Genomic DNA, 11,971 nt, shown 5'->3' with positions numbered 1-11,971 from the left:
TTGTATTCATGAAAGTTCTTTGATAAGAAGAAGTATCAACTAAAATAACCAAATCCAATCCAATGTCAGGAATATTGCTAATCTTTCACATAATTGAAATAACGCGTAAAATAACGTTATTCAAATCAGTGAGGAATTCCCAGAATAAAAGATCATCTATGACAGACATACAAAAGAACAAATGAAAAGTTTTCATGATCATAATTAGAGATAACACTTGCTAAAGTACCTGAATATTAGAAAAACGATAGCAATAGAAGATATCAAGCCACTCACTCAATAAGATATAAATACCTGCCTTCAATTAGAATAATTTTTACTTTAACTTAAACTGAAATAAAGATCAGACTCGAAACGTTCACAAACTGTTTCTTTATTTTTGTTTTTACCTCTTGTTTTCTATGATCTTAACAATTACAATTAGTTTTTTTACAACTAATGTTTGAACCATAACGAAGAAATAACGATATTTTAAGAATCAAGGAAACAATGTGATTCTTACATAATAATAATGATGTTATCAAGTTAAAAAACTTAGTATCTATATTAAATGCATCAAAAGATGTTTAGGAATAAGCTTCCATTTGGTATAAATGCTCGGACAGTGGATGATGCCTCTTTGCAAGATATCCTTATTATAGCATATACGCTACGGACCCTAATTAGGTCGCAAAAATTTTGGCGGCCATATCGATATTTCATGTAACTGCCATACATCAATAATATTAGAGTTCAAGAAACATACAAAGGAGTTGGCGATTGCTAATCCTTCAAAAAAGTAAATGAGGGCAAGCTGAGAAAACCAGATGCTTACAGTGCCAGATGTGCCCCAAAATTCAATTTTTCAGATTCCATTCAAACTTTTACCCAATGTAGCATATTATTGGGTAAGTCATTTCCCAAATTCTCGGAGTGTGAAAGCAAATATTCGCTCCGCAATAATAGAAAACGTGCGGATATGCTATAAATTTAAGGAACACATAAAATTCTTTCTACTCGATAGTTTTTGATAAAATTTTGCATACTATATGCACTAACAAATAAAAATGTTTATGCAAAATCTCCGCCAAAATCGCCGACATTTTTATTTTTTTGCTGCTGTTTTTAGCATGTTTCTCCTCATCAAAACACAATATGCTAACAAATTTAAAAGTTATATTTTTGGAGTATACAGTTACACAAATGTTCAAAATTTTATTAAAATCTGTAAAGATGTCATTGATATAAAGCTTGCCAAAAAAAATTGTGTACCGCCTATTTTCAGACGCAAAAATTTATAGCAAAGAGTCGGAATTCGAAAACGAAAGTGGTACCAATCGATGCGCAATGGCCAAAAGTATATACTTCCATATTTGGAATGTAGTTCTAGCGCCGATTGAACTGTAGAACTTATGATTTATCCATCGTGGCCTGAAGTGCCAATTGTCCTCAAATGAGAAAAGTCGGAGAGGGGAAGGCAGGATTTGAACCCGTGTCCAGAGAACGCTCAACCCATACAGTAGTTGCTAGAGGTACAAGCGCTAACCCATCATCAAGAACATCTTGGGTTCAAGACAGCCTCACTGGAAATAATCGTGCAAACTCTGCGAACCGTTAATTGTTAGGTATATGCTTTTATGTTCAGCGATATGAAAATCTGTGATTGAATGCATATTTATGCCGACGTCAACATCTGCACCGTTTATTGACCTATGATTCTATTATTTATTCTGCGTTTTGCTAATGCAGATACTGACGGGAGTGATAATTCAGAGTTCTAAGTAGATTTAATCCTTAATGTGCGAGGACGTCTATCTTGGTAGCTGCTTTTCATAGTCTTTTCTACGTCAGAAAAAAATTGGGGACCAATGATACTTTTCAAATCAATGCTTTCTTTATTTGTCTTTTTGATCTTTATAAACCACTCATATTGCCTTATAAACTTCTTTATCGACCACTCATATTGCTTTATATACTTCTTTATGAACCACTTATATTGCTTTATATACACAAAAAAATAGGGATTTGGTTTATAAAAATAGCTTTTTTTTTATTCAAATAAAATAATAATAACAATATAGAGTATTTCTTTGCTTGTAGTGCTTTAAAAGCTTATTTGACTTACCTATTGTCACCAAAATAGCATCATCTAATCTAAAAATACATCAATTAATCTCGTGGAACTCAAAAGGTTCTCATGAGAAAAAAAAAAAAAAAAAAGCCAAGCTCAAGGATGCAAAGACACAAGGATTCAAAGATTCAAGGATTCAAGGGCTTGAGCACTCAAAGCAAAAGAAGGAAAGACATCAGTACTCAAGAACCAAAGCAAGGGCGAGAAACAAATAGTAAAGGCCAAAGCAAAGTAGCACGTATCTATAATAATTATTAGCTATTGAGTATACGTAGTAGAAGTAATAGTACCTTTCTTTAGATAGGCCAGAAGACTAGCTAAGCTTATACCAACAAATAAAAAAGGAAGCAGCATGTATCTATGATAATTATTAGCTATATAGGTTATGTAATAGAAGTAATAGTACCTTGCTTTAGATGGGTTCAGAAAAAACAAAGCTAGCTAAGCTTATACCAATAAGTAAAGAAAAGGGAAGCAACACGCATCTATAATAGCTATTAGCAATCGAGTATATAGTAAAAGTAATAGTACCTTGCTTTAGATGGAACAGGAAAAAAAAAGAAAAAAAAAAGACACTAGTTAAGCTTATACCAACAAGTAAAGGAAGCAACGATAATCCTGGGAAAAAGACTTTATAAAGACCATTTCAAACATCAAGAAAGCAACCGATATTATTTTACTAAAGTAAAAGCACCATTAGAGCAGGAATATAGTATATATAATATGAAGAACTTACCTTTTATGAAGATTGTTTTTTTTTTAAAAAAAAAAAAAAAAGAAAAAAGGGAAAAAAAAATACTTTTTTTATAGCCTCATTTTACTAGTGTTACAACTATTCAGCATCAGTCAAATCTAATAACCATGAAAGCTCATTCTAACACCATTTCTGAAATTAGAACAGCTATTAAAATATTCAAAAAGCTTGTTTATATATTGTTAGACTTATTCTTCATTTAAATTTAACATCTTCAACCCCAATAGTTTTTTTTTTTTAAAAAAAAAAAGAAAGAGTACAAACTAAACTAAAGAATATAAAAAAAAAACAATGTAGGACGTTTTTCTTTTTTTTCCCCTCTTTATACTTTATTTTAAAAAATGTCCAGACGCGTCGCCACTCCCATCAACGTTCCCAGCAATGCCCCCAAAAGGGCAAGAGTTTCTTCAAATATTGCTGGATCATCATCCACTGTTGTTCCTTCTTCTTCTCTTTCTTCTGCTCCTGTTTCCGCTTCTGCTTCTGCTTCTGTTCCTTTTCCTGTTCCCGTGTCCGCTCCTGTCCCTGTGTCTGCTTCCGTTGCAAGCTTTGGCAGCCATACTGGTGCAGAGGCCGTTGGAGCAGCCTCTGCTCTCACACCAGAGATGATGGCTGCCCAAATGCAGTTTTTTGCTCAAATGTGGCAACAGCAACAACTGCAGCAGCAGCAGCAGCAGCACCCAGTTCAACAGCCACAGCAAGGGCAGCAGTATGTTGATGTGGCTGAGATCAACAGGATCAAAAAGCAGTGTAGTGTAAGTTTAAAATTAAAGTATCAATTAGCAAATACAATTTAATAACTTTGTTTCTTACTTACATTATAGGATCACATAGCTGATCACTACCGTGAATACTTGGTTGGCCGTGGCATCAAGTTTGATACACTCAAGTCCATCACCGACAAGGCCAACAGAAAAGTAAAAAATCTGTTGCGCGATGAAGTCAGGAAGCACCAACGCTTCAATGGCCTGACTGATTCGCAAGTATTCACCATGATTAGAAGCAAGTTCTATTACATGGTGGATAAGGCAAATGGGAAAGCTGTGACGACACCAACGTCAGCCTGCCGCAGCCGCGTAAATGCAGTAAGTACTTGATATTTAAAAATTGTAATATAAAATGCCTATAATACTTACATCAATACTTTATAATAGAAACTCCTTAACAGGAGGGTTGCTTACAACGCTAACGCAGCTGCATACCAAGCACGGTTCCCATTTGCCGAAAAGATCTTGACGGTTGATTGGACCTCTGATGAGGAGAATGGCCCAGAAGATGAAGATGGCCGTACGTTTATTGTCAAACGGCCATCATTCAGAAGTGAAAGAGTAAGTATGACATATCAATAAATCTCATTTTCTAATATACCTTAATTGCCTACAGGTAGTGGAATTCCACAAAGAGCTCCAGAAAGGGCACAGAGAACTACTAAAGAAAAAGGGAGCTCCACCAACAATTAGAAGAAGAGTACAATATGTTGAAATGGAGTTCCCAGATAAACTTGATCATGAGTACTACCCTTCCTGGGCTTTTTCTTCCCCTGCTCTTGGCTTCCCCACTTCTGTTTCTGGTCCTTCCTCCTCTGCTGCTGCGAACCCAATGCCATAGGCATCCGCTTTTTTGTTTCCTTTTTTTTTTTGTTTCTTGTTTTGTTGCCTCTTATCAAATTGAATAAACATTTGTTAAAAAAAAACTAGTCTATTGAATGATTCTTTAGTAAAATATATAAAATAATAATAATGATAATGATAAAAATAATGATAAATGATTGAATTGTTTTTCATATTTGCTACATATAAATCTTTCTTGGAAGAGAGAGAGTGAGAATATGATTGTCAATGTAAGGCTTGACAGCAACAGGATTGTAAATGCGATGAATCGGAAGTATGTTTTGTCTTGACACAGGTTCATACTGGTTCTTCCACACTTGGATGCCAGTACCATCAAAGGAGGGGAAATGTTGGGACGCATGACTGTACCAATTGACAAATGCAAAGTAATGAGTGTTGTTACCAAATGAATGAGTAAAAAAATATGATATTTGACCAATGCGCAGTTGATTGTCGACAATGGCCTGAATGAATGATGATGGTGATGATGATAATGAATTTGCACTTGCTGGCTGATAAAGCTGTCCAAGCAAAGTGATTTTTTTGAATGAGTGTATGGTGGTATCAATGTATGTATTTGTTATCATAGGTGCATAGGTGTTCATATAGTAATTTTTTAAAGCATCACAATGCTCATGGCATATAAGTTCTGTTTTCTTGTTGAATTTTAAAGGAAAGGATGATGGTGGTAGAGGCTCACTACCAGTGATCGTCACTCGTAACCTCGCCTATCTCTTCTATCGATTTCACCAATAGGAGCATATCTTCGTTGTTTGTGTTAATGAATGAATGTAATGAATGTATGAGGTCTTGCGTATGAACATTTTGTGTAAACATAATGGCATAGGTTGTTTCGAAGCCTGTCTTGAAATTAATATTAATATTTTTTATATTACCATTAAGGCGTTCGAAACCATAAAGCCAAAAGGCATAAGAAGGACCAAAGTCCAAAAAGCATTCCTTCAGATGCATGTGCATATGCATATTGGGGGTTGTCATAGAGTTTCCATACAATTGAACACATGACTTGCCAAAATTCTTAAAAAGTGAATGCGCCATTTCTATGTCTTCAACTGTAATCAAGGGGCCGGTGACCAACTTCACAGCTTCAACATACTGCATCCAAACATCGAAGTGCTCTCTTGTCAGCTTTTGTTTCAAGAGAAAAGGCGAAAGCACAACACACCACGTTCTCCACTCGTCAGATTTCATATTGCTGAAAGAACTTTCAACCTTGGCTTTTTTTTTTAAAAAAAAAAATTGTTAGCTTGAACATAAATTAAAGTTTTTTATATTTGTTACATACATCTAGGGATCTTGCAGTATTGAGAAGGAATGAGAATTGAATTTGATTCATCAGCCATTGCCTTGAAATCATTTACTGTAAGCAAACCACGGCTTTCCCAAACTTCAATCATCCTCTTTGGTGTACCAAGGAACAAGTTGTGCATTGGATCCACAGTTGTCAATCTTACCACATCAAAATAGCAAAGTCGATGAAGCTCGCTCCATTTACTCCCCGTACTTGTCTGCAATGCCTTTTGCTGGGTGATATGGGTCGCGTTCAGCCAGTCATACGCCTCTCGTCTTTGCTGGGTGCTGTCCCTCATTACCCAATGCTCATCATCAAAGTTGGAGAAATCAGGCTTGGATGAATTGGCGCCAGTACTGATTCTTGGAAAGACAGTTGAGCATTTGTTACAAGCCTTATGAGCTGACTGCCCCATAAACCCGGCTACTTTACGTGCTGCAGGTATGTCACAGTTGACTGACATTAAAGCAACACGAACAAGCACACCATTTGGGCATTGATAGGTGGGTATAACCGCACCATCGTACAGGACAATCAACTCATCCACCATTGGCCGCAAGAAGTTTTGAATTTGGTCATCCGTGGGTTCGCCAGGACCAGGAATCATGCCAACGAGGATAATGTTGGAAGTCTTCATCCTCGAACTTCTAGGGAGATTGTTGATAGTTAGGTATACACCACCACAAGAGTAGTGCATACCGTCACTAGGCTGGAACCAGTCCACATTCAACGACACCATCAGCGACCTTTCTTTGTTGACAAATGGCTGAGCATTTGAGTCAGCAAGCTGGCCCCAAACTCTACCATCATAAATGTCGTAAAGAACATCCTCTTCCACCGATCTACTTCTCCACTGCTCAATTTGAAACTCGAAGGCAGGACGAGCAAAAAACTTCTTTAAGGTTTCCAAAGTTGAGTTGTAAGGATATTCAAGGGCAGGCTTGACGGTGCTTCCAACATAAAGAGGATTACCACATGGTTGTTCTTGGCGGTGAGGGTTGTTTGCAAACCTGACGTAGGAGCATTGTCGGGCATGCAAACTTCCCATGGTGTACACGCTTCTGCAGAGGGAACAGACAAGAAAACGGGAGACACCACTGCTGGCAGACGAGTAGTTGACCATGGCACGAGCTGTGGAGATCTTTGTTGGAATCTCCATGCCATGGCCAAGAGCACGAACAAAGAAAGAAAGAAAGGCTAATAACTCTTCACCAGCTTGCACAGAGAGGTGCTTTGCTTGGAAAAGAACCACGTAAAGCACCAAAAGATGCTTGAGCTGATCTTCGTGGCTCAATTCCTCCTCTCCATCAACATTCATGTGGTCTAACAAGTTGCAAAATACACTTCAATAAATAAAATCTTTCTAATATAAAATGCTTTGTTGACTGAAAATATACCTTCAAAGGTGGTATGCTCACTTTCGGTTTCATGGATGGCTGCTGATTGTTGCATGACTTCGGTTGATTGTCTTCCAGACTCTATTTTTTTTTTTTTTTACATTAACACGAGTGCCTTTATACAAAAAAAATAAAACTAAAACCTCTTCCTCTGATTCTGTCTAAACGCTTATGGCTAAGAACAGTTCTTTTGGTGAGTCTTCTAAATCCACCGGGATGCATGCTGCATTCGGTACAAGTGCAGGCGATTTTGGTGTTGTTCATGTTGTTCATTTTAAAGAATTTAGTATTTTGTAAAGAAATAAGGAAGAAAAAAAAACGTGCCTGATAAAAAAGGAATACTAAATTTGCAAAAACAGTCGGTGCTTAAACAATGAAATAAGGCAGTAAAATAACTTTTTTTTTCTCCCTAGTTTTGTTTCATGGAATAGACTAGATGCCAAAATTAAAGAAGATAAAAAGAAAAGACCAAGCACTGGCCAAATGTAAGTTTATAAGAAAAAAAAATAGTGACTAAAACTAATGTCCTTTTTTTTTACATTAGAAATTCCTAATGGCACACATTCGGATGACGAACATGAACCTCATGAGCAAAGTTGTTCTTTCCAACTTAAAGAAACTATAAGAATAACAGACTTATATTGTTGCCTGTTGCTAAAAAGTTCTTTTTGGTAAAGAAAGTTGTCATTGCCCCACATCTTTAATGGCTAATGGCTAATGGCTAATGGCAAATTACGCACATGTGCAAACATAAAGTAAGTAATAAACTAGTATAAGCTTAAAAGCATATATTCTTTTACAATATTTGTCATAAAAAATAATAAAGCAATATATTTATTTGATAAACAAAAAGTTTTGTATGTATTTGTTAATTATAACTGCCTTGTAACAAAATGTCAGCAGAGCTTCTTTATTTTTTTATTCTTTTAGAATATACACGTATTCTTTTTTTATAATGTAAAAGTATTTGCATTTCTATAAAGTATATTCGCTCTTAGATTATTGTATTCATTTGAACAATGAACTTTCTATTGCTAGACCCTGTTTTTTTTTACTTAAACTGTTTTTTTACTTAAACTGTTTTTTACTTAAACTTTTTTTTACCAAATCTTTTTTTTTACCAAGTCTTTTTTTTTTTACCAAGTCTTTTTTTTTAACCAAGTCTTTTTTTTTCCCAAACACGACTATTTTGTTACTTTCTGTTACACATTTCTAATGATCTAAGCTAAAAACCACAGACTGCCTTCCTAATATGTATTTTTCTGAGCAAAATAAAAAAAAAGAAGACATCGGTCTTTAAACGATAGAGGGGAACAGGCTTTCCAAAAAAAGATCATTTGAAAAAAAAAGACGCTTTTTTAAAACATGAATAACTCTATGAATACTTACCCTACAAAAAAAAACAAAAATATCAATAAATTTCTTTATTTTTTTCGCACCTAAATCTTTTTTCAAAATTAAAAAAAGTGCAATACAGCAAGATATAATGGTTTCTCATAAAAAAATTATAAAATCTCCGGATTGATGATTGATAGGTCTGTTAAAATTCTACGTCAAAGCCCCTACATTATTTGCAGTGGTGCGAACTCAAGTCGAGTTTACTCCACCAATGGCCAGTATCTTATCAAAAGAAAGTGGAGGGATGGCCGAGTTGGTCTAAGGCGACACGTTAAGGTCGTGTTCTCTTCGGAGGCGTGGGTTCGAATCCCACTCCCTTCATCTTTAGTTTTTTCCGTATGTCATATGTCGTGTCAGATCACGAATAGATTTTTTAAGGTAATTAACAAAGGTACAAGATAATTAATTGAATAATGTAACACAATGCAGCAAACTTTGGCAGCATTCGACTTTTCTCTCTCCAATTGGTTTAAATCCAGGAACATACAAACAAATACGTATGAATACAGATAAATCCAGAAAAATACAAAAAAATATAGAATATCCATAAAATCATCAAAAACAGCATATAATCAGAAAAACCAAAAACATATAAATAACTTCAATATTTCTTATACTTTTTACTTACTTTTGTTCTTACTTACTTTTGTTTCTACATAACCTTGTTTCTACTTACTTCATATTACTTTTTGATTACTTCAAATAAATATCATTCAAAGTAAATTTCTTTTATTTTTCTTTTATTTTACTTAACATCAAGAACAAGAAGTCCCTTGAAGCATATACACTTCATTGTAATCCCTATTATATTATCTTTTTATTTTACTTTACTCAAAACAGTTTGATCTACTTAACAAGATCTGGCGGTCACTTATTACAAGCGAACTTATATTCAATTTATTACTCTTTTTGGAATCAAAACCTTTGATCTTATATCAAGACTTATTCAGTACAAACCTATTTATACTACAAAAACCTTACACAATCCAATCATCACAATAGTAAAAAGCTAATTGTTTATTTAATAAATATAAGATCTATTTATACTATTTTATATTTGCTGCGATGGTGATGTTTGTTACTTGCAGTTATGATGTTAATACTGAAGACACTGCGGTTGTACTGCGGTTATACTGCGGTTGCTAGTTTACAGTTGAAAGTCCAAAAGAGATAATTGTGTTACATTCTAAAAATGTAACAAAAGACGTGACACATATGTTTCATTCTCCTTTTGGATTATGTTACAAATATTCCTTTTTTTTATTCTTCTACTTATAAATGTCAACCGCAGTATAGACGCAGCATAGACGCAGTATATCCGCAGTGCTGTAACACGCAAGAACAAAACGACGGAATTTAAATCGTTGCAGTTTATAACGAATGCCTTACAGTTTGCGACAACCACCTTACACTATACAACAACCGCCTCTTATGTTATAACAAGCACTCAAAATACCAAAAACAGAACAAGATCATAAAGTCCAAAAACATATAAATAACCCCAAATAATAATCACAAAAATACTTCTTACTTACTTCACTTCTTATTTTACTTTTTCTTTTTATCAAATAAATATTCCTTTAAAGAGGCAAATTATCTCTTATTTTATTTAACATCAAGAACAAGAAGTCCCTTGAAGCTATCATACTTCATTGTAAAACCCCCTTTTATTTTATCTTTTTATCTTTTTTTTTTTTATTTTACCTTTATCAAAACAGTCTGATCTACTTTATAAGATCTGGAGATCACTATAACAAGCGAATCAAGCCAAATCTGACTCATATAAAAGTAACTCTTATATCAATTACACTCAAATCTGTTTATTTAAACCTTAACTCAACACTCCCAAACAGAAAAACTACTATAAACCAAATCATTACAATATTCTCAAAAATTTTGATAACTCAATGAAATTGAAAAACTCAACAAAATTCACAATTCAAAGGAAAAACACAAAATCAAAAAAACCAAAAAACATATAAATATCAACAATTTATCAAGCACCATTATTATTATTATTATGATCTTACCTTATCCAAATAAATCTCCTTTGAAACAAAATACTTCTTTTATTTTATAAATAGGAAGAACCAATGATCCCTTGAATCATATACTTCATTGTAATCTCTTCTTTTATTTTATCTTTTACACATTACTTTTACTTTTATTCAAATCAGTCTGATCTGCTTAACAAGATCTGGTGGTCACTCTACACAAGCGAACTTATAACTCGAATTATCTACTCTATTTGGAACTTACTTTATCCAATACTTTATTCAACTATTAAAACTTTATATCAATAACTTATATCAAGCTTACCAAAACCAGAAAGCATTATCGAATCTCACACTACTGTGACAATAGTAGTGAATAAAGAGGTCACACGAAGCAAAAGTGAAAGAAGTCAAAATATGAAAAAAGTCGAAAAATGAAAAAAGTTGAAAAATGAAAAAAGTCAAAAAAAATAAGAAAAGCTAAAAAGAAAAAAATATTCATATATATATCCCATCTTTTTGTAAAGAAAATGTTAGTGAGTTAAAAATAAATCATATATTTTTACTCAATAACTAACAAACTTTAACAAGAAAGTCCCTGTTCACTTAAACTTCTTACTCTACTTTAACTTTTATCACGAAACATCGTATTGATCTTACATATAAGATCTGGTAGTCACTACTTATCAAGCATCTGCTCAAATCCTATATAAAACAACAACTTACAAGGCTATCACAACCTTAAAATCAAGCTTTACAAGCAATCGTAACTCAAATTAACTTACTTACTACAAGATAACCTTTAAAATAACACTACTTTTGGTATTGTAGCACAACGAACGTAGAAAGTTCAATTCTTGGTGTTGTGACGAAGCAAATGATAATATTGGTGCCAATGATGATTGCGTCTTGTGAATCCCTATATTGAATCAATTCAAATATTTTGAACCTTATTTCAAAAATCAAACCTTACTTCAAAATCAAACCTTATTTTCCTTTGTCTATAAAATAGACAAGTTTTTATTTCTATTTTACTTCTCTTGACTTCTCTTAACTTCATTTATCTTATATTCTTTTTTATAAATAACCAATAAATCAAGTATCTTTATTCTTGAATCTTTTGGTATAACACTCTTAAAACACAAACAAGACAAGTCCCTTGAAGCAAATTATCTTCATTGTAAACACTTTCAAGCCTTTTATTAAACTATTACAAACAAGTCTGATCTACTTAACAAGATCTAGTGGTCACTCATAACAAGCGAATCCATTATCAATACTTTAACTCAAGTCTTATTTCTTTATTCTTTTTATCAACTTTATTCTATCTCAAAACCGTAAACTCTTATAAGCCATTAAAGGAAGAAAAATTACAGTGTCACGAACCTTGCCTGAA

At 33.6% G+C, this 11,971-nt stretch overlaps 3 protein-coding genes and 1 non-coding gene across 4 annotated transcripts; 3 read left to right on the top strand and 1 right to left on the bottom strand.

The window, feature by feature from the left end:
* Positions 1-3,205: 3,205 nt before the first annotated feature.
* On the top strand, positions 3,206-4,472 carry RO3G_14551 (uncharacterized protein; the record flags this gene model as incomplete). Its single annotated transcript, XM_067669135.1, has 4 exons — positions 3,206-3,619; positions 3,689-3,949; positions 4,019-4,192; positions 4,248-4,472. 4 exons carry the CDS (start codon positions 3,206-3,208, stop codon positions 4,470-4,472), a joined length of 1,074 nt encoding a protein of 357 aa, XP_067525236.1.
* A 1,300-nt stretch (positions 4,473-5,772) lies between these two features.
* On the bottom strand, positions 5,773-7,238 carry RO3G_14550 (uncharacterized protein; the record flags this gene model as incomplete). Its single annotated transcript, XM_067669134.1, has 2 exons — positions 5,773-7,109; positions 7,184-7,238. The coding sequence occupies 2 exons, from the start codon at positions 7,236-7,238 to the stop codon at positions 5,773-5,775; spliced, it is 1,392 nt and encodes a 463-aa protein (XP_067525235.1).
* A 116-nt stretch (positions 7,239-7,354) lies between these two features.
* Positions 7,355-7,737, top strand: RO3G_14549 (uncharacterized protein; the record flags this gene model as incomplete). The annotated part of the gene is made up of 3 exons (XM_067669133.1): positions 7,355-7,476; positions 7,597-7,668; positions 7,728-7,737. The coding sequence occupies 3 exons, from the start codon at positions 7,355-7,357 to the stop codon at positions 7,735-7,737; spliced, it is 204 nt and encodes a 67-aa protein (XP_067525234.1).
* Positions 7,738-8,819: 1,082 nt separating this feature from the next.
* RO3G_19178 lies at positions 8,820-8,902 on the top strand. Its single transcript has one exon. It is a non-coding gene; the product is annotated as a tRNA-Leu (tRNA).
* The last annotated feature ends 3,069 nt before the right edge of the window (positions 8,903-11,971 follow it).

Source organism: Rhizopus delemar, genomic scaffold (genome assembly GCF_000149305.1).
Source record: "Rhizopus delemar RA 99-880 supercont3.14 genomic scaffold, whole genome shotgun sequence".
Lineage (NCBI taxonomy): Eukaryota > Fungi > Mucoromycota > Mucoromycetes > Mucorales > Rhizopodaceae > Rhizopus > Rhizopus delemar.
Note: the sequence above shows the minus strand (reverse complement) of the source record. Positions and strands in the feature narration are given on the sequence as shown.